The sequence below is a fragment of the Ptychodera flava genome, chromosome 21, assembly GCF_041260155.1.
Source record: "Ptychodera flava strain L36383 chromosome 21, AS_Pfla_20210202, whole genome shotgun sequence".
In the NCBI taxonomy this organism is placed as follows: domain Eukaryota; kingdom Metazoa; phylum Hemichordata; class Enteropneusta; family Ptychoderidae; genus Ptychodera; species Ptychodera flava.
The window spans coordinates 27,375,253-27,396,764 of record NC_091948.1 but is presented as its reverse complement, the minus strand read 5'-3'; the positions used below and the strand labels follow the sequence as shown (position 1 = coordinate 27,396,764).

Genomic DNA, 21,512 nt, shown 5'->3' with positions numbered 1-21,512 from the left:
AAAAATAATTTCCCTGCAAAATGTCAAAATTGTACCTGTGACATCATCACCTTTTGAATACATTTCCAGCTTCTGATGGGAAAATTAGTGTAGAGTCTTTGTTGGGGGATGGACACATCTTTGTAGCTGCACCGATTCCTTTCTAGATATTTTACAAGTCTACAACTTTTGTGGCAGTCGGCACATGGATATACGCGTGACAGAAAAAGCATGCCAAGTGGCTCGGAACGCCTGCCAGTCAGTCTGAGGAGCATGCCTGACCATGAGAATACATTTAAACTATTGTAGTCTGACATTTTTAACAATCTTGTTATTCTCTTACACTATTGACACTGGTACATAAAATTGCCCATAAAATTTCAGGCTATGTAATGATTTTATTCTCTGCCTTTGATAATCACCCAGTGTTGTGGCTGGGGGAAAAGGTTATTTCTCTGTTAACACACATCAATGACTGCAGTCTACTCGGCAAAAGTAGTCTAAGAAAAGAGACTGAAGTGATTAAGTTTGAAAATGTTTTTGGTCATCTCTGTTTATCAAAACAGTTACCCTATGTTCCATCAAAACATGACAGTCGGCCAAAATTAACAACGTGATTGTACATGACATTTCTCTTTCCTCCTATAATACTATTCCACTCAACACCTCTTTTTCCCCCTTCCTCTTTCTCAAATACCATTTGCAATGTTTTCATTCATCTCTCCGTCTTTGCTCACTTCATATTCCCTGAAAACATAGCATCACTCCATGCTCACTGAACAATGTTGCTAAATTTAACTTTTTGAAATCATAGCTGAGCTGTCATGCGAAAATTTCATTATTCTCGGCATCTGTTGTTACAAGCTCTCCCACAAAGTTATAATACTTATTCTTCAGAGTTCATAGGCATTAGATACTCTACTTAGAGAAAATTTACAAAGGGTGTTAGCTCTGCGACCCACTTTGTAAGTACGTTGTGACTATGTACCCAGATTTACGCAACTTGATAAATTAGCATATGTAGAGAAGATGCAGTATGGCAGCCCCTGTGGCTGCAGTGCCCTTCGGACACCAAAGTGTAAGTTGCTCACTCATTTAAAACCTTAGAGGGAACACTAGTACCATTTCTATTTCCCCTAACATGAATGCATCGCTATACTAATGGCAACCCTGGTGATGGCTGAGAACACGGTAAAATATAACAAACTACCACCTCTAAAAAAAATAATGATCACATAGCTCACCAATCTGATTAAGTCCGATGTAGAGATGGGTAGGTCTTTTATGGCAAAAATAGCATAAATTATGCTATCGTGTTTACAGTCATTTTTTTCTGCGGTCCTCTCAACCAAAAAGAAAGACAGTAGCACACTAGCGTGAAAAACTGACCCATCTCTGCATCAGATTTTAATCAGATTGATAGCTCACAAAGTTGCCAGAATTAAATATGATGTGTCAACAAATCAAATCATGCCCATGTATGGCTTCCTTTCTAACCTCATTGGATGTGAGAAAAGTATTCTTGCAAGCTTAGGAACACAAGTATCAACCCGCAAAACTTTGATATTAATTGTTATTCCCCTACATTTTATCGTTACCCTGTCTTGACTGCAAGAAAACCAAAGTAAAATGTCTTAAGATCACCATTCTACAACAAAAGACAAGTAAAATTCTGGGAGAAATAAACAAAAATATTTTCTTTGGTCTCTTTAAACTTCTGCTTAAATCAAACACTCATAGTTTGGAGTATGTGTCAGTGTTTTGTGTTTCATGTCTATTTGAATTCTCGGTTAATAGAGAGCTGTGGTCTATTTCTATGAGAAATCTTCATCAAGAACACATTTGATGCATAAGGAACGATTTGTTGAAGATAAGAAGTTTCCAACAGGTACGTGTGGTTCCACTGTGGATTAATATGATACCTTACCGTATGGTCTCGGCGCACTACATAACAAACAGACTTGAGAATCATTTGACATTGCCGACCAGAATGACAATATGATGAACAGATTTTGGGCAGTTTAACTCCTGGCATCTCTTCAACTTGACACTGGCAATCTGCATGGACGTTCAGAGTCTATTGATTACTGTCCAGAAGTAGTTGGTGAAAGACAACTGTGTGTGCTTAGGGATGATACTGTTGCAAACACCGACTGGAGTCGTCTATTTTATAGAAATACTAGTCTGTCAATCAGACATCTGACAATGACGGTGATTTGAATATTTTAATTTGCCTGATGCATATATGCATTTTGTTTGTTATGAAACAGCCGCTGTAATTGCCCATATAAACTATACTGACAATACTTTTTCCACTTTCAGAATCAATAAACATTGACGTACAACATCAGAGCGCATCTTTTGGAATGTTTTTCTCAAACAGAATATTTTCTGAAGACAACAATAGGTTGCTTTCAAAGACAAATGGTGGAATGATGAATAATGAACATAATAAAATGTATGTATGCATGTGGTAATGTCTGGTTCATCCGACATCCATCATGGTAAAACAACAATTTCACCTGCCCAACTAATTCAGATAACCAAGTCATTGTAAATACAACCCACACAGGAATGGACAGGACCAATTTGATTTCACGTGTGAAGCCACGTTTTCGATGATGGCCGCACGTCTTGCCTATCCACACTCCTTCCTTCGGTGTATTATAACTCACATTTCTGCAAGCTAATACGCAGTGAGTAGTACAGAGTCAGCTGACTCACATCTATCACACAACTCTTGATAAAGATTAATATTGTTGGCTTCACATTGCAGCTGTGTTTGAAAGCACACAGGTTTAGCTGTGTCCCTCCAGCAGAAACATTGGGCCAGATATGGTATAACTTGGTGTTTATAATCGGTGAAGATCACCATCAAAATGCAAGTATACCGGTACATAGCATTCAGCTAGCTACTAATAGGGTGCCCTTGTTTTCAAAGGAGTGGGCACCAGAGACCACATTTTATATCTTGCAAGAAACAGAGTCAGAGTCAGATGTGCATTTGGAATCAAGACAATGGCATCACACTGACTGGTAACAGCATAGCGATATTCAGCTCTTGGCTCCTATGGAATATTGCACTTTCTACTCTGTCCACTGCCATCGTCCACCTTCATGTTATCCCATGTTATCAAGTAGATGCTACTGTATTTTTGCCAATTTTACCAGTTGCCATTCAAAATGCCTTGGCAATCTCAGTTATGTTGATATTCAGTTAAGGATAGTCTGTCTGCAAGGCCTGAAAACTTCAACTGAATTGAACAACAATGATCAAAGTATCAAGGGCGGCAAAACAAAGCTGTTTTTGCAGGAAAAGGGTGTCTACAAGTGGTTGTTTGGTGGGCAGGCAGACACTTTTTTTCTCATATTAGTGGGTAGAGAAGGGGAAGGTGGGTAATTTATCATTTGTACACGTAAAAAGTTTTCTTCTTTTGCTCAGTGGACAACTTAATGATACCAATTGCGTGGGTTAAGGAAGTTCGACTGAGTAATTAATGGGCAAATAATACTGCAGAGCAGGCAGAGTGCCACAAGAATGGTTTCTTGGTGTGGGATGAAGTGAGTGAACTTTGAAAATAATTTTTTCAAATTCTACACAAAGGGCAGTTCTGAACAGCTTTCCCTTTCCCCTGTAAATTTTGATTTGATAAAAAATACCTTAAAACATAGTTTATATCAACCTTAAAATGTATTTGGTTTAATTTTTTGACATTGACTGTTTGCCGAGCACTGGAAACCATTTCATAACTGTGTATATGTATTCTACTGTGGGTAAGAGGATTCATAAATCCAAAAATTAATGATTCATATGCATTGAATTTTGCAGGTTTTACTTCCAGTTCATCTTCCAATCCATAAGTTCAAAATCAGCTGGCAAAATCACTTTAATTCGGCTGCAAAAAATTTATCCAGATTCAGTCTGCTGATACACATATTCACCTGAATATTTGGATTCAATTGCCATTGCCTATGGCAGAGCCTGAACAAAATGCTGGGGATCTGCAGCAAAAGTTGAAAAGTTTAATTAGATTCAGAAAGGTCATTGGATTTTGGGCAAAAGGAGATTCTGGGTCATTCACTCAAAACAAGACAAACATTTGACATTAAAGCAAGTTCAAAAAGCTGTGAACGTGATCAAACTTCCTGACCTTCATAGTCGGTCTTTGTTCTACAGGGTATTGTGAATATGAATAACTTCTCACTATATCATCTCTCATAACTTTAATGTCATTGACCAAATGAAGAGACAGCGACATACAGCTATTCACTTATTACAAGAAACACACCACGAAATGCATAGAATTTTTCAGTATTTCCTCAACAGAATTGCCTTAGTTCACAGAAATTTTCTTATGTAACAAAGTATCGACTGAAACCATTAATCTGAAATTTAATATGAAATGTGAAACTTTTGAATAAGAAATCCTATCTTTTACATGTAAATCAACTTTCAATAGGTTTTCTGTTCTGTATGTTGCAATGTACCATTGCATATTTTCAGGAAAGGAAACCATACGGTAATACTCCTGTCAAAGAACAAATCATGAAAATTTCATCAATAACAAAAAAAAGGTCAGTTCTGTAAACTTTTGGTTATGTACCATCTCCCTGTGAAAATGGTGTGCTCTGATAAATTACAGATAATTTGAGTGAGAAAAAATGACATAGAACTATCTCCCTAATCACTTCCAAGAAAGATAATCTTGTGGTCTTGAGTCTTTCAAGAAAACTACTCATTGAGAAACCAATCAATGAAATTGACATGATAGTGGTTGGTACACTGAAATGTTATCATTAAGGAAATGCAACAGGAGGTATGTGATTTCATTAATATAATATCATATCAAAACCTGCTAAATATCAGCTCAGATATGATGTGAATGACACTATCTCATTTACAGTTCAACGACCAGTTCATAACTCCTGACCCACTTTATGGGCAGACGGGAAATGGGCATTGAAATTACATTGAGCATGAAGGAGGAAGAAAAATGTATGGATCAAGAAAGACGAAGCAGGGAGAAAGGTGCAGTCTTATAAGACAATTATGCAGTATTAAGGCAGGTACTGAAAGGATCATGCATACAATATACAACTGAATAAAACAGATGTTTCTTTTTCAAATGGAATAGAACAATTAACATAAAACAAAACCAACTTGAACATTTTGTCCACTGAGCCGAAAAGAAATTGTTCAAACACTGGATGGACAGCTGTGCCTTAGATATCAAAATGTTCATATTTTATGGCTTACAAAAAATTATGTTGATGATGAAACTTACCATATGTGACAGACATTTGACCATCGTCTTTGGGGCAGGCATTTGATGCACTGATCATCAGTCGGTATCATTTTAATCAATACCCTGACTTCCTGTTGCATGCGACTAAAACACTTTCACTGACAATCTTTGGAACAATTGGCAGACTCCCAAAGGGGTGACAAACAAAATGTATTTACAAACAGCAATGAGCAGGTAACAAATGCTCTATTGTCAAAGTTTGTACACAACCACATTGCACTGTCACCGAGTGACGTTCCCTCAAAGCAGCGGGGACACAACACAACCGCTTCAACTTTGACTCATGATGACATACACATCTTCCCACACATTACTGTACATGTTTTGTATTTTTTTCTATGACCTGAAGGACACTTCAAGCACTCTTGTTCTAAACATCCAATTACATACACTGAGTGAACCTAGATTATGGAAAGACTTCCAAGTTTAAACTGAACAAACTGTCCCATTTTCAGTGACACGTAAGACATGATTCATGTGTCATGTCCAATATGTGTGAGAGAAGTTTGCTAAACTTTGCATAAATCTATGTGAAGTTAGGCTAGATATAAAATCATCCATATACAAAATAGTACCCTATACTGAATGTCACTTTACCTTCAAAACCATACAAACTGGAAATACGTATATGCTTCAGCCCACGTAACCAAACAATTGAAGTAGTGTTGTCCTCATAAAACGGTGACAGTGAAATACGCAGTGAATTACGCACTTGACAGTTTCTGCCTCTGTGTCTCTACACTATACGTCATCATTTTACGGGAGCTACCTTACACTTGGCGTGGGCACACAGCCCAAATCACAACCACCTCGATCATGTGACACCCGTAATGCAGTTCCTTTCTGGACAGGGCATGGATAATTTTGCAAGTTGTAAAACTGATTGCTCGTTTCCCATTCTAATATATTAAAGACTGATTATGTTCACTGAGAGCTGGCAAAACCAGCGTTTGCCAGACGCAATGAAACTGCAACACAATCTGTATACTGCTGTACAGTAAATCAAGGGAAAGAATCAAATGTCTGTCCAACAGGTTAAATATGAAATACGCCATGAAGATAAGGTAAAAAAGTTATTTTAATTTTGAGAGACCATCATTACAGGAAAGTCCTTTCTCCACTGCTTTGTAGGACACATCCACATGACATGACAAAGTGTCTTATCTAAGATGGACATACCACATTGAGGTCAATGAACCGTATACATAAATCTTGGAATCTCGTATTCAGACTTTCAAAGAAATAGCATGCAGGCCTGGAAACAAAAATGGCAATATAACGGATAAGCTCCCATAAATAAGATTAGCACAACAATCCAATTTATGATCAACGGGCAAGCAAAGTTGACGGAACAGGTCATTTGAGCTTGGTTGGAGATCACTGAGTTCACTGACCTGTTGTTGGACTGATCCCATAAATAAAGTGTTTTTCAGTGCTCTCTTTTCAAATGAAAAACAGGTTATGGAACAATTGCACGGGCACAGCGGGCTGCATACCTGACACATGGGGTCAATGAGTGATCACCCTGATGCTGAAAGTTATTGTGCCTCACATCTCTTTCCTGAATTCTGCTGAAATGCAGGTTGCATGTCAGTGACATTGCCATCCACCCGACAGAAGAACATTTTTTTGCAAAAGTCTTACCAGTAAATAAAAGACTTGTTCTTGTATTTCAGTTGAGCGGACAGCTGAGACTCAATGGGATAGATCACTTTTCACAGGTAAAGACCTACTGGAACCTTCGCCCTTGACATGCAGGGACCGGGTCAAATCTTTCGACATGAGAACAAAGGTCATCGCCCAACCACCTGTACAAGTCTCCTTCTCGTTATGCCTCTGCCACCATGAATATTATGGTTATAGCAAGAAAAAAACATTAAAGAATTCAATTTCAGAATGAAAATATTACTTCAAAAGGGACCAAGATGACACTAATATTTGCAGTCAAAGATGGGTCAGATCACATTGTACCTTTAGAATCACCTGTCAATGATGTAGCCTAATATCTACCATATGAAAAACTAACATGTGCTTCGTCCTCTGACAAGGTGTGCTGATGATGACGTCAAGACCTTATAATACATCTAATCAAATGACTATCTCAAAATCCTTCAGCTGAACCTGCAAATGTTAAAGTTGAATACTGCATGCAATTGGTTGGACTCATGTTGACAAAATGATCATTTTCACTTACGATATCAAAATACAAATTATCTCCATATGATTTCTAATGTATAAAGTGTAGATGGAATCGAGCTTTGCAGGGAACTAAGGCAGTTTGACTTTATATGAAAGCGGCATGAGTTCACTTTTCTCATCTAGTTGTTCAACTCTGTACTATCAGTATCATGCTTGTATATCTTTGTGTCTCAAACCAGGAAGTAAAATGCTCTCCAGTTCATTTAGAAACCATTATGTTGAAATGCTGAATTTTCTAGAATGTTTTAATGTTTACCCACGACACCTGGGTCATGCTATTTCATCAGGGACACAGAAGTGCAGCCAAACTTGACTTAACTTGCCAAACCTTAACTTGACCTTGCTCATTGCATAGTCTTTATTTCCCTTGGTGAAGTTCAAAAATTCCACTCAAAACAACAGAGAAATAAATGGATATGAAAAGAAGGATCTCGAGGATACATAGAATTGTCAATCTACAGAGCATTGACCTTCTTTCCAAGGTCAGCAATGCCTGCTAATCTCCATCTTCCAACAGAAAGGTCAAGCCTTGCCACAGAAAACAATAGAACAGCTGCACCAAAATTTGGTTTCACAAGGTGAAAAACTAGAATGGCTGTCAAGCCATAGATTTACCCAGTGATTGGATACAGTTTGAACACATTCACCAGAAGGTACAATACATGCTACTGTGAAATTATAAATCTTGTCATTTCTAAACTCGAATTAGAAATCAAACCGAATTAAAATCTGTGTACAATAAATCATATCATCTTTTTAAATCAAGAGTTATGCATACCATGATGATAGCTGTAAGTATGAAACTGAGAAATGAATGACCAATCCAAAACATAAGATTTCTTGACAATTTTAAATGCTTTATCCTGACAAATTGGTTGATTGACATTATCTGTTCTTTTCTATTCTCTAGACTACTGCATAAATGCAGCAAAGTTAGCTGAGCTGGACATTGCTACTTTGCCAGAATTCAATTCAGATTATTTGCATGTCACTTTACACAATGATACAATTACAAACCTCTGAGTCACTCAATAAGTGACGTGTAGTATATGCAGACTGCCACCATACTTTTAATTTGCTCCAGGAAATGACAAGTAAACTATAAGTTATACCTGATGACATCACCCTAACTTTACACACCGCAATATACACTGATTGCTACATGAATTCTGTCAATCAGCCTGCTCCAGTTCAGCATCAATGCTTGAAGAGTTGAAAAGTATGCAAACAATTAATTGAAACCATAAAATATCAAAATGTTTTATTTATTTTGATTTCAAAAACAACAAATGAATATAAAAGTAAACGTTATATCATTAAAAGACATTATACCATGTCAATATCTACTTGTCTTTCATCAACCCTTCCATTGAGCCTAGCAAACTTTGTTCTGATTTTGTTATATATGTAATAATGTTATGCATCACTCATGAACAATCATCCATGGCGACCAATATCATCTCATGAAATATTGTTTTAAAAATAGTAACAAGCTATTAAAGTAATGAAATTAGTCTAAAACCCAGTACAATAATGATATTACCTGTGTATCTTATTACTATAATTGCTGGCTCTGTTTCTTTACCTTGCCACATTACCTCAATCGTTCCTCAGTAATTACTTTTGCCATTACTTACAAGAATTTTTTATCAAACATAATAATTGTTGGAGATAAATTTCGAAGAGAAATTCATGTCAGATTCAGTACCCTGGCTATGACGGAAATTATGCTTTTAATTCTACAGACAATATGGGCAGAAGTTCTGTCTTTGAGACAGTAGCTTTCTTAATGTACTCTTACAATATGCCATGAGGCACTTCACTGGCATTGTTCTGAGGAAGTCAACAACTGCCTCGCTTAACATTTTCAGAGCTCTATGGAATTGAACAGACATTTACTGCTTGGGGCACTTTTACATCGATGACACAAAACTGCCAAGGCATATTGATATGGCATCAACAGAGGACAACTCTTGAAAGTGGGATGTGATCAAATCTTAGACCTTAATTTACTGCTTTTCATCACTGTAATAGCAAAGATCTGGGTATGATCCTAGGTTTCTCAACAGCATAGTTGAAACTTTTATACAAGAACATTGAAGTGTAAAGCAGTTACTTAACGTATCATATACCTGTATTTATTTCAACCATAGTAAAACTTTATAACTCAAAGTTACGTACAGTATTTCTAAGGCCTATAAAATTTTACTTTTTAGAAAAATACAGAGTTTATGTCACTGTCAAGACACTCAATATTTCCCATTTGGAACATACTGGTAGTTGGGGGACATTTACAAAATATGATGAACTTATGATAATTCAGCACCATTATTGTGAAAGGAAACTACTTTGTTTTGTATCCTGACTGCTTGATTGTAAGAAATCCCGGAATATAATAGCATGTCTCAGATAAAATCAAACTTCGGGTCAACAGGACGATCAATCTGTCATTTGAGGTTAAACTTTAACGTTTCTGGAAAATAGATGCAAACTATCAAATTTTAAGCACAGCACTGCCCTCGCTGCACTCACAGTCCACCTGAGTGGCCAAGCTACAGTGCCCTCTGTAGTTCAACCATTGTCTATGCATTTGAGATAACAAATAATATTACTGCTACCAAATTTTCTAATCCTCATGTATGTACCTATTCTCACTTCTACATACTCTCTTTATTTACTTGTAGACCCAATATATCTGTATCCATTTATCAATCTGACATTGCATTTTTCTCTTTCTCAATTATCATTTCCACTGTCTGGCTGTCTCTGCCATTTGAATGAATCACTCTGATGGTTCGATGGAGACTGTTACGTCGAACAGAATAATTTATGTTGGAACTAGCCCAGATAAAATCTCATAAGTAGACTCAGGAGAGATGTAAGATCATGAGAGAAAATGCCGAGAGAGTTTGACCGGTTGACCTCGCTGTTAATTTTATGCAGGAAATTACAATAACAATGCTTGGTCGAATGACGCAGTGCCTTGAGGGTGGGATCGCCAGTGGTATATGGGGAGGAGTACCTTCCCGATGGTGATAAGTGGTGCGGATTACCGTCGCCTAGGTGACTGGCGTTGCAAATACCTGGACTGAACCCACGCGTGGACTGAACCATTTGGTTTTTTTTGGGCGTCGATGGTACTTTGACAATAAAAGTAAAGATGCACAGATATCGAGTTTATTGTCTTGTTTATGAGCGGCCAGTATTTCCAACAGCATGAATACGTGCATTTGCCCTAGAAGAAATAAATAATTTCGAATAAAACATCGCGAATATAACCACATTCCTTAAGCTCGACGTACCCCAAAGAACCATGAATCGCCCGACTTTTGATTGAAGAGATGAGTTTTGCCAAACCGCGTATACAGAAAAAGTGGCAGATGACTTTATTTTTAGAATCATAGACAGTATAGCGAGATGTAAAAAATGTGAAAGAGGCTCCCCATCTAACTATCCTAAATGTATTTGTGTCGAGTTTGTGTTTGATTCGTTTCGAAAATGTGTTCCTACATTCTTATCCGATTGTGTGTGTTAATAAAAATGTTTGTTTCGCTTTGGATATTTGTAGAGAAGTTTGGATTAGTGTGTACGGTAATGTTTTGTTTGTGTAGGGAAAGCTTATGGCGAGACGCAGCCGGACCTATGTTGTTACAAAAGTTGATAGAGTCGCCCTTTGACGCTTGCGTTTCGAAACCCGGTTGTGGTTTCTCATCAGTCGCGGTGTAGATTCTTTCCTTAGTTTGTGTTTGTGAAAATTTATTTTAATGCATTTTAGTGGTCTTGCTTTTCGATTAGCGAGGCAAGTATATTAATTTTTGGTCACGTTGTGAGTCCTTTTGGTGGTTCGGTTTGTTTGTTCTATGTTTCTTTACTTCGGTAAATTTTGGTTTGACTGGTGTGTCTTTTAGATTTTTGCGGAGGTTTGTGAATTTTTAGGCAATAAGTACCACTGGGGGTACGGATTTTATGTTTATTGGATCAAGATACTCACAAGTATCCTGGTTGATGTGCTTGTTCTCGTACATTTTGATTCATAGTTCGTTTACTTTGTTTACTGTTTGTTCTGGCTTGTTGTGTATAATACTGAGTGTTGCGTAATTGCCTTTCGCATTCGAGTACGTAATCGTTTGTGTTGACAATGACGAAAACCCGACCCTTGTCGAGGTTTTTTTCCCGAAATTTGTCTATTGTTTGCCAGCTGGTTTATCGCGATTCTTTTAGCACGCGACATGTTTTGTTTCCTTGTTTGAAAGGGTATCTCTAGAAGTGCGAGTTTAGCAGCTTCAGATAGCTTTCAAGTTTTTGGTGTTTGTTGTTTGTGGAGCCCAATTTGACTTTTCTTTGAATTTGTGTTGTTGCGATTGTTTGTGTCTCACGATGTAGCGTAGTCACATTTTACGACTTTATTTGTTCAAATCCTGAGGTGGTTTTATTCTGTTTGGTTTTGTGTGGCGTCCGAATTAATTTTAAGGCCTTTGCCTAGTACTATTTTTCGGAGTTTCATAGTTTGAGCGATGATAGGTTGTTGTTGAATTTCATGTTGTTGTCGGTTTTTCTTTGGAAATAGCTGATTTATTTCCACGGCCATTTTTTCTGTCACGTTATTTTATGTGTACGATTTTTGTTATTTCTTTTAAGTGTTTGTGTGTTCTATGTCATTTTATGGGGTTTTTTTGGGTAGTTCTCTTTTGGAGTGTTTGGTGGCCCTGAAAAGGGCCGCTTGGTATGGGTTTTTGTTAGCGCTTGGCGCGTTTGTTTTGGCGATGAGCCTATAGCTTTTTATGCTTCTTTTCGCCGATTCGATGTGCTTGGTAAGTAGGTGTTTGCCGCCTTCTTGTCACTGTGTGTGCGTACATGGACAGTCTGCATAGCCCTTGAATGTGGTCTCGATTTTGATCAAACCATGGAGGTACCTCCATGATCAAACTTACAATTTAGGAGTATATATCAAAACTGATAAATGATTTATGTTTTCACATGGGTTCACAAAAAGTTTCGCCCCGGTGTTCATTTTTGGCCCAGGAATTCCATCTACCCACCCTTTACAGAGTAGTAAGCTTATGGGGCAAGTAAATATGGATGCGCCGGTGCGATTCAACGATCAACCTCTATATCGCATCGAAAGTCAACAATTTTACGGCACGGACTATGATTTTATAAGTTTATACACAGTCCCTCGTGGATAGAGAGACTGTGGTTTATATAAAAATTATAAGGCGCGGGGTATTATATATTGACTGATTACTGTAGCTATAGATAGGCTACATTCAGGACGGGCAGCGACGGGCAGTAATTAGTAGGCAAAACCACGGTCCCTCCACAGAGGGACCGTGGCAAAACAGGTGGTTTTCACCGTGGGCAGAACTCGGTGCAATGATACTGAACATTAATAGTTAGCCTGTCACCTTGAAGGTAATGCTGTAGGTGAAACAAGTAAGCTTACTTCAAACGCACGATGGTACAAACATTCCTACCTCCATGGTACAAACAACACCACAAGTGAAACGTACACATAGAAATACACGCGTTCCTACGTTGCGCCCACCCGGGCCACGCGATTAAAATATGACTGATACTGCTGGATAGTGTTAATTGGGTCGGTAAACAGTCAACTAATAGTTTAATTGACTACCTGGGTGATTGGCAGGTCGTGTCCAACGACGCATATGCAAAGCAGGCCAAAAGACAAAAGCCCCCAAAGTTATTGACAGCTGGCCAGGGGTCACCATGAATACGTAATGAAGCTTCACTACGCAGAAACTGCGTAGTCAAGCCCTTCTTAACCGGTCAAACTCTCTCGGCATTTTCCGGCATGATTTCTGTCGTAGTAAAATTCACAACCACTGATAAAGCTAGGCACTGTTAACATATCATGTCATACTCCAATTGTTAACCTAAACCTAACTGCATGTCATATACCGACATCCATACAAGGCTCAAATATTTTGAATGTTATTGATAAATTTATGAAGTCTGAATATTTTTGATAAATAAAAACATCACGTTTTCAAATGTTGTGGTTTACTTCTAGATCACAGTAATGTTCTGAGAATGTAGACAACAGTGAAGGAGAACACTCTTCGTATGACATCAAAAACACACTATTGGTACGATACATGTATGTGATGATTCAGAAAGGTTCAAATTGAATTTACTGAACATGTAACCTTTCATGCAAAGCCTGAAGTCTGTTACAATCTTTTTATATCTTCTAAAGAAAAACATTTGAAAGTATTGGGTGGATTAGGTATTCAACTCGTGTAAGCGTCTATGAAGTACTTCAGTTTCCTGTCTCATGGAATACAAATGTAAATGGGCACAGATTTAATGGAGTATAAGAGCAATGGCTAGTGCCGACATATATTGCATATAAAAGTGCTGTTTTCCAGTTTTTATGCCAATGCAAACTGATAAATCTATTGCAATTAAGTGATGTACAATGTGTAACGATGTATCCTGGAGACAAGTAGTGGTAGATTTCTAACATGCAATTTTTTCATTACAAATAATGTATTAAAACTAGAAATGATAAGTAAAGGAAACCGAATATAAAATACGGAATGGATGGCAAGCCAGTGTTGCTATAACCGTGTATGATAAAAACAGCCTTTTCATGGCTACAAGGTGGTTTGAGCATGGATACGAATGCGATCGGTATTTAGAACACAATTTTCTAAACAAATCTATCAGCGTTTTTTTTTTACTTTCAATATGTCATGTCAATTTGAACCTCAACAGTGTAACAAATGCAGATCAGCTGGCAAGATCAACACCTTTTGATAGGCTGGTAATGATAGCCAATCAAAGAAAACGTAGCCCTGAGACAGTAACACTGCATAACAGTTTTGTGAAAATTTGCATTGAGACGGACTGTGCCAATGTGATTTTCACAATTGCATCATCATTGAGGGGGGGGGGGGTGTTGAGAATAGCAATCTGAGGAGGAACAACATGAAGAAAGCTGTGCCTTCATTTGAATTTCTACTTTCAAACACATGTCTATGTTGTTCAACGACCTTATATCAAACAAAGTACTTGAGTAAAGGCCAGCACACAAACACTTGAAAACCAGACATGCCAAAGTAACGTGTATAAATGTCTACTACCTTACCATAAATTTTTTTGAAAACAAATATGTTTATTTACTTACATAAATTGGTGAACTCTGGGGTGAAAATGCCATACGACAGGTTTCTGTGGGAAAGAAAAAAATAGAACAGAAACAGAGTTAGGTAAATGTCATGTGAATTATGTTTCAATATCACATTGAGCAATTTTTGCAACACTTTGTGTTGTAGTGGACAAAGTTAAGCAATAAACTCATTCTCATTGCAGACATCATACGACGTGCCACATGCTATTTTGAGCATTGGTAGTATCTGATGATTCTTCTCATCAAAAATCTACCCAATTATCTTTAAGCTCTGTGAACCTGCGGCCACAAAACAACCAGCTTGGTCTTGGACTGACGAGTTTCATGAAGATCAGGCATTCGGGAAGCCAACATTACCAAAGTATGGTATTTTCAGGTAAACTCTTTTGTGTCAACCTCCGTTTTCACATCGTGGCTTTCACAGATGTCAGAATGACAAAAAAAGGCAATCAAAAAGAGAGAGCTGCACCAAATGTTTCGCCACAGGCAACGTTTCATGAAGTCATAATCCCCCTAGTCTCCCTTGTAAAACTTCAAAGTTACCGCAAATTCATTTTTCAGGCAGCTAGCAACGTGAAGTGCTTTCTTGCATACAAAACTAAGCATAGCCTAGCCAGTACACACACTGGTACAGAAATAACTAGATGATCAAATTTCAAAATATTACATTTTGCAGCAAATTTAATCAGCGACTATACGGAGCTATCCATGATTTGCTGAAGACCATATACATGGAAATATTTCTGAAAAAATTTCAGCTGTGATGATACTGAAAAATGACACAAATAATGGAATTTCCCATAAATCTTTGTTTACACTTGATATACTATGCAAATATTTTGTTTTAATTTGTTCAGTAAAATGGCCCGAGGGAATTGAAATATTGTAATACTTTTTGGACAGAGCTAATATTCACTGTTTTTACGGCTCAAAAACTTAACATGACTGACATATTCAGAAAATTCTATTAACCTGAGGCCCATATTACTTTTCCAACTGCCAGAAGTTATTTCAATCAAAACAGAATTTATGACCTGTCATAATTTTTCCCAGTTTTGAACTTTGCTTGAATGCAGTATTTCTCCTGACGAGTGGTCTGTTTTTCAGCTTCTGTCCGACAAACCATAATAAAGCTGCCTGAAAAGGTATAAAACCGGCAATATAATGACTGCTATATCACCCCAACTCCTCAATACATCAATCTATTCAGAACTGACTGAAGACTGTGTTCTGATATTTCTAACAATTTGACAATGGAAGGAAGCTTTAAAGATACAGCTCTTTCATTGCTCTGTCACTAAACTTGCCAATAAAGTTAAACCATTCCATGATAAAGTTTTCCTAAACAGAAGGCTTTTCATCAGAATGCTGGATAGTTTAGGGTTATTCACAAACCATTTACTGGAAACGATTCATGAAGCTTTTACAGACCCTGACATACTGAAGCCTGACACTGACAGCCTATGAATGAAGCTGATTTTAGTGCCTTCAGTCATTGCTTTCAAACATCATTTAGAAACGACATTTTAGGTGCAAACCATCATACTGACTTAGTGGTACAGATTGCAGCTATCTAAGAAATGAATTTCAATACCGGTTAAAAAACTCTTCTTTCTTATATATAAGTAAGCAATGCAGTTCACACAACCTCCCATAATTTTAATGTGATTTCCTATATCACCCGTAAGTAGACAGTGCATAACAGTTGTATCATCGGATTCTGTTTTTAAAAATACCAAATTGTAATACTTGATGTTGTCTTTTTTATTTTGAGTTTGGATTGGTGATATCCTGGGATTGTCTTTTAGAGCACATGTAGTTGGGTGTTCAAGAATGCACTTAGCAATACGAAGAATATTTTCAGTATAAGTGGCAACACAGACAGAGGCTGGACCAGGGTTTACTGTGTGGTTACACAGGCAGCAGATCAAGATGAATCTAAATTTCTAAATCTCTGCTTTATGAAGGCTAACAACCAATCATGTATAGTGACAATCCTACTGTAAGTGTAGCTTGTGGGTATTAATTCTGAGCGCCCTAAATTTCCAGTCTTGCCACTCAGTGCACTGTTAAATGCCTTTGATATAGCAATGTATTGGAATTGATATCAAAGGAATTTTATATCTTACATCTTTTCAATGTACATTTTCCCCAGGTGAAATAGAACATGATAACCGAGAAAAGTGACGTTGCAGGTTACTGTGAGGGTCAAATTCTGTTTAACCTCTTGTGAATAGCAAGTTTTATCCCTGGATTCCCGATGAAAATCTATCTATAATGGGCCTCAGGATTACACAATTCTGATGCAAAATGTGCAAGGGTTTCCTTTACTGTTGCCTGCTTATCGATTATAATCACCCAGTTCAGATATAATTCTTCACTGTAATCTGAACACCTTTACAAGTACCGTATTTGGGATTCCTATACATATTGTACAGTACCCAGTAGTTTACTAACATGGGTGAATCTTGTATGACTGTCACCTCCTCTTCCTAAGCATTCTTGTATTCAGAGTTTGATGCATTGCTATTTATTCTAACCTACAAAAAATGCCTAAAAATCAAATTGATGCCAAAATTCTGTTGCATCATATCATAATTAACAGAATTGACTATTCAGAATTGCAGTATTATTTTGAATGTCACAGGAGAATTAGTCAATTCACTCAATAAAAGTTATGCCAACTTTATTTAACAAGTGACTTCAAATACTTTTGATTACTCATATTTCATTTGTCTTGTATGAGATATAATCACACAAAACTTTGCTTATATTATCCAGTTCGACTGAGAGTATATACAGGTACTCTGAGAGTCTGTTCCTTTTACTGAATCAAAAACAAGCATAGTACCTATCATTTCTTGATTTTCATATTTCACGTCATCACTCAGTTTAAAATATCTTGTGAGAAGCAATGAATGTTCCCAGTCATTCTTGTGATGCAAGTTGAGATGTCTAGCCTCGTTGTAATTAAAGTAAATGTATGTTGAAAGAGGAGACTGAGTTGTAATTTCAGAGTTGTAATTACAAGACAAAAGAAGGGTCAAATTCTCTCTTTTCATGATGTGCAATTAGAAGTAAACTATCTTTGCATACCTGAAAATTATTCAAGGTTCTTGCAATATTTTCTTACCTGTGAAACTATTTAGACATGTGTATAATATCTGTACATTTGCACAAATATCTATACAGAAATGTATCATCTATAGTTACACTTCCTCCAAAGTGGATAAATTTTTTTTTTTTGGATAAATTTTAAGCATGATAAATAGCAGCTCAAGTTAAAATTGTATGACGACTCCTTCCAAGCTATCCTTGCAAGAAAAAGTACAGACAGCACATATAAGAATTAAGATCCCAGAATACATCTTTGAAGGTCAAAATAATTCTACTCAGGCTTTATATTGACCTTTAACCCTTACATCTCATTGACCTTCTACCTCACTCCCCATTTTCCATCAACAAAAATGGGATTTTTGAGGCCTTGAAGGCACAGGGCTATTTTGTAATCATTGTAGATAATGGGAGTCAGCATGAATCCAATGTCTGTATGTAATCAGTTTGAACATGGTTCACTTGCTGCATTTTATAGCATCTGATGTAACCAATAATAAGGCTTATATCAACCAAGGATATGGAATTTACTGTGTTGCATTATTCAAAATGAGGCCATAAATAAGAGAAATAAAAAGCTGGTGCAATAAAAAATATGATACACTAAAAAAGACTCAGTGAAACAGCCATGATTGGATAAGGCAGTTTTCTCTTCATGCACAGAGTACTAGTAAATGTACCAACCAGATATGAACTGAAAATGCTCACGTGTTTCATACAGTTATGTGTAAATTTGAACCTTTGCCACATGTTTGCAACTTCATTGAAAGTATTATGATCAACATAATGAACAATAATCACCGCCGAATAATTCTCAAAGGTCATGAAGTATACAAATATGTAATTAGCTGAAATAAAAATATTAAAGTTCTTTGACTGCTGTCATTGTATCACCATTTTATATAGCAAGTGTAATTACCGTTGGCCAAGTCCTTCAAGCCATATATGCTGAGCTGTGAGAGCTCATTAGATATGCAAATTGTAAATTAGCTGACATGAAAATGTGAAATGACTTTCGATATTGTTTTAACCAGGTATAATCATCAATGTTGTCATGTTTTGCCAACTTTGATCAAGTAAATCCCAGTATATATCCCTAATAAGCAAAGTTCATTAAATATGTGAATTAGGAATTGACTTAAGTAAAAATGCTTAATGATTGTCAATAATGTTGTATCATGGTATCTGCAATATATGTAGCAAGTTTTGTCAACTTTGGTCAAGTCAATTCAGATATATATCTCTAATTAGGAAAGTTCATTAAACATGCAAATTAGGAATTGGCTGAAGAGAAAATGCTTAATGACTTTCAATAATATTGTATTACAGTGTCTGAAATGTACATAGCAAGTAACATCAATTTTGATCAAGTCAATTCAGATGAATATCCCTAAGTAAGAAAATTCATTTAATATGCAAATAAGGAATTGGCTGAAGTAAAAATGTCTTTTGACTTTCAATAATGTTATATCACAGTATCTTTGATGTATATAGCAAGTTTCAATGACTAAAATCAAGTTAAATTGTATTGCTAAGTTATCCCTATATACCAAAAATCAGACCTCTAGCTCTATTGGCTGGCTCAGAATTAGATATGCACATAATTAATTAGGTACAGGATGTGATGTCATAAGGTCTCCCATCATACCAAATATGAAGGGTGTAGCACTTGGGTTTACTTAGTTATGGCCATATATGTATATTTGAGGTCAAAGGTCATCGGGGTCACATGACATTTTGTCAAAAAAATTGTATTGCTAAGTTATCCCTATATACCAAAAATCAGACCTCTAGCTCTATTGGCTCGTTCAAAATTAGATATGTGCATAATTAATGAGGTACAATATGTGGCGTCATAAGCTGTCCCATCATACCATATATGAAGGGTGGTAGCACTTGTGGTTACTGAGTTATGGACAAATATGTATATTTGAGATCAAAGGTCATCAAGGTCACATGACATTTTGTCAAAAAAATTGTATTGCTAAGTTATACCTATATACCAAAAATCAGACCTCTAGCTCTATTGGCTGGCTCAGAATTAGATATGTGCATAATTAATAAGGTACAGGATGTGATGTCATAAGGTCTCCCATCATACCAAATATGAAGGGTGTAGCACTTGTGGTTACTTAGTTATGGCCATATATGTATATTTGAGGTCAAAGGTCATCGGGGTCACATGACATTTTGTCAAAAAAAATGGTATTGCTAAGTTATCCCTATATACCAAAAATCAGACCTCTAGCTCTATTGGCTGGCTCAGAATTAGATATGTGCATAATTAATAAGGTACAGGATGTGATGTCATAAGGTCTCCCATCATACCAAATATGAAGGGTGTAGCACTTGTGGTTACTTAGTTATGGCCATATATGTATATTTGAGGTCAAAGGTCATCGGGGTCACATGACATTTTGTCAAAAAAATGGTATTGCTAAGTTATCCCTATATACCAAAAATCAGACCTCTAGCTCTATTGGCTGGCTCAGAATTAGATATGTGCATAATTAATGAGGTACAGGATGTGATGTCATAAGGTCTCCCATCATACCAAATATGAAGGGTGTAGCACTTGTGGTTACTTAGTTATGGCCATATATGTATATTTGAGGTCAAAGGTCATCAGGGTCACATGACATTTTGTCAAAAAATGGTATTGCTAAGTTATCCCTATATACAAACCAGATATGAACTGAAAATGCTCACGTGTTTCATTATATATTGCATTTATGTGCAAGTTTGAACCTTTGCTACATGCTTTGCTGCATTTAAAGTGTTATGATCAACACAATGAATTTCACCACAGATCAATTCTAAAGGTCATTAAGTATTCAAATATGTAATTAGCTGAAATAAAAATAATTAATTTCTTTGAGTACTGTCATTGTATCACAATATAGCATGTGTAATTACCTTTGGTCAAGTCCTTCAAGCTCTATATGCCAAACCGTGAAAGCTTGTTAGCTATTTATGCAAATTATGAATTAGCTGACATGAAAATGCAAAATGACTTTCAATACTGTTATAACCTGGTATAATGATCAATGTACACAGCATGTTTCGCCAATTTTATCAAGTAAATGCCAGTATATATCCCTAATTTGGAAGGTTCATTAAATATGCATATTGGGAATTGGCTGAAAAAATGTTAAATGACTTTCAATAATCTTGTATCATAGTATCTTTAATGTACATAGCAAGTTTTGCCAACTTTGGTCAAGTCAAAACAGATAAATATCGCTAATAAATGCGGGATATCGGACCGCAGGCGGGCGAAGATTGCATTATAAGCGCGCCAACCCAAACTCACTGCATGGACATCACATTTACGAAATCGAAGTCCAAAGTCAACTACGTCATTGTTAGAATAAGAGAGGTTTTCCATCCACACGGGAGCATACCACCACAAATTTTGCACAGATGGCGTTGCACTGGCATTGAAAAAGGGTGCATGGGAGCATGGGAACGCGGGCAGTTTCCCTCGCTATGGGTAGGAAATGCATTGAGCAAGACACACTTCCGGGTTCGCAAAAAAACGAGGATCCCATTTACGGGGCGCTCAAATATAACTATTTGCTGTGATACATAGCAGAGGCGTATATGTTTGTGATGCTGAGAATAACATCAGTAAATAAATGGCGGGTTTTAAAAGTTGACGTTTTTTGCGATGAAACAGACTTCTGAAGGTAGCTCGCTTGGGGAACACGTCATCCCGGCCGCTGTCCGCTTTGACCCCAGTAATTCACACTGGTTTTGGT

At 36.8% G+C, this 21,512-nt stretch overlaps 1 protein-coding gene across 17 annotated transcripts in view; it reads right to left on the bottom strand.

Moving 5' to 3' along the window:
- The window catches only part of LOC139121890 (rho guanine nucleotide exchange factor 18-like), a 143,551-nt gene that overhangs the window by 86,945 nt on the left and 35,094 nt on the right, over positions 1–21,512 (bottom strand). For 14 of the 17 annotated variants that reach the window (XM_070687168.1, XM_070687176.1, XM_070687178.1 and 11 more), the window contains one exon: positions 14,635–14,678. In XM_070687168.1, coding sequence (XP_070543269.1) covers positions 14,635–14,678 — 44 coding nt within the window. Of the gene's footprint in view, positions 1–1,906; positions 2,030–5,264; positions 5,393–5,882; positions 5,982–14,634; positions 14,679–21,512 lie in introns of those variants that run through there. The other 3 variants (XM_070687175.1, XM_070687171.1, XM_070687163.1) reach the window with 3 other exon arrangements.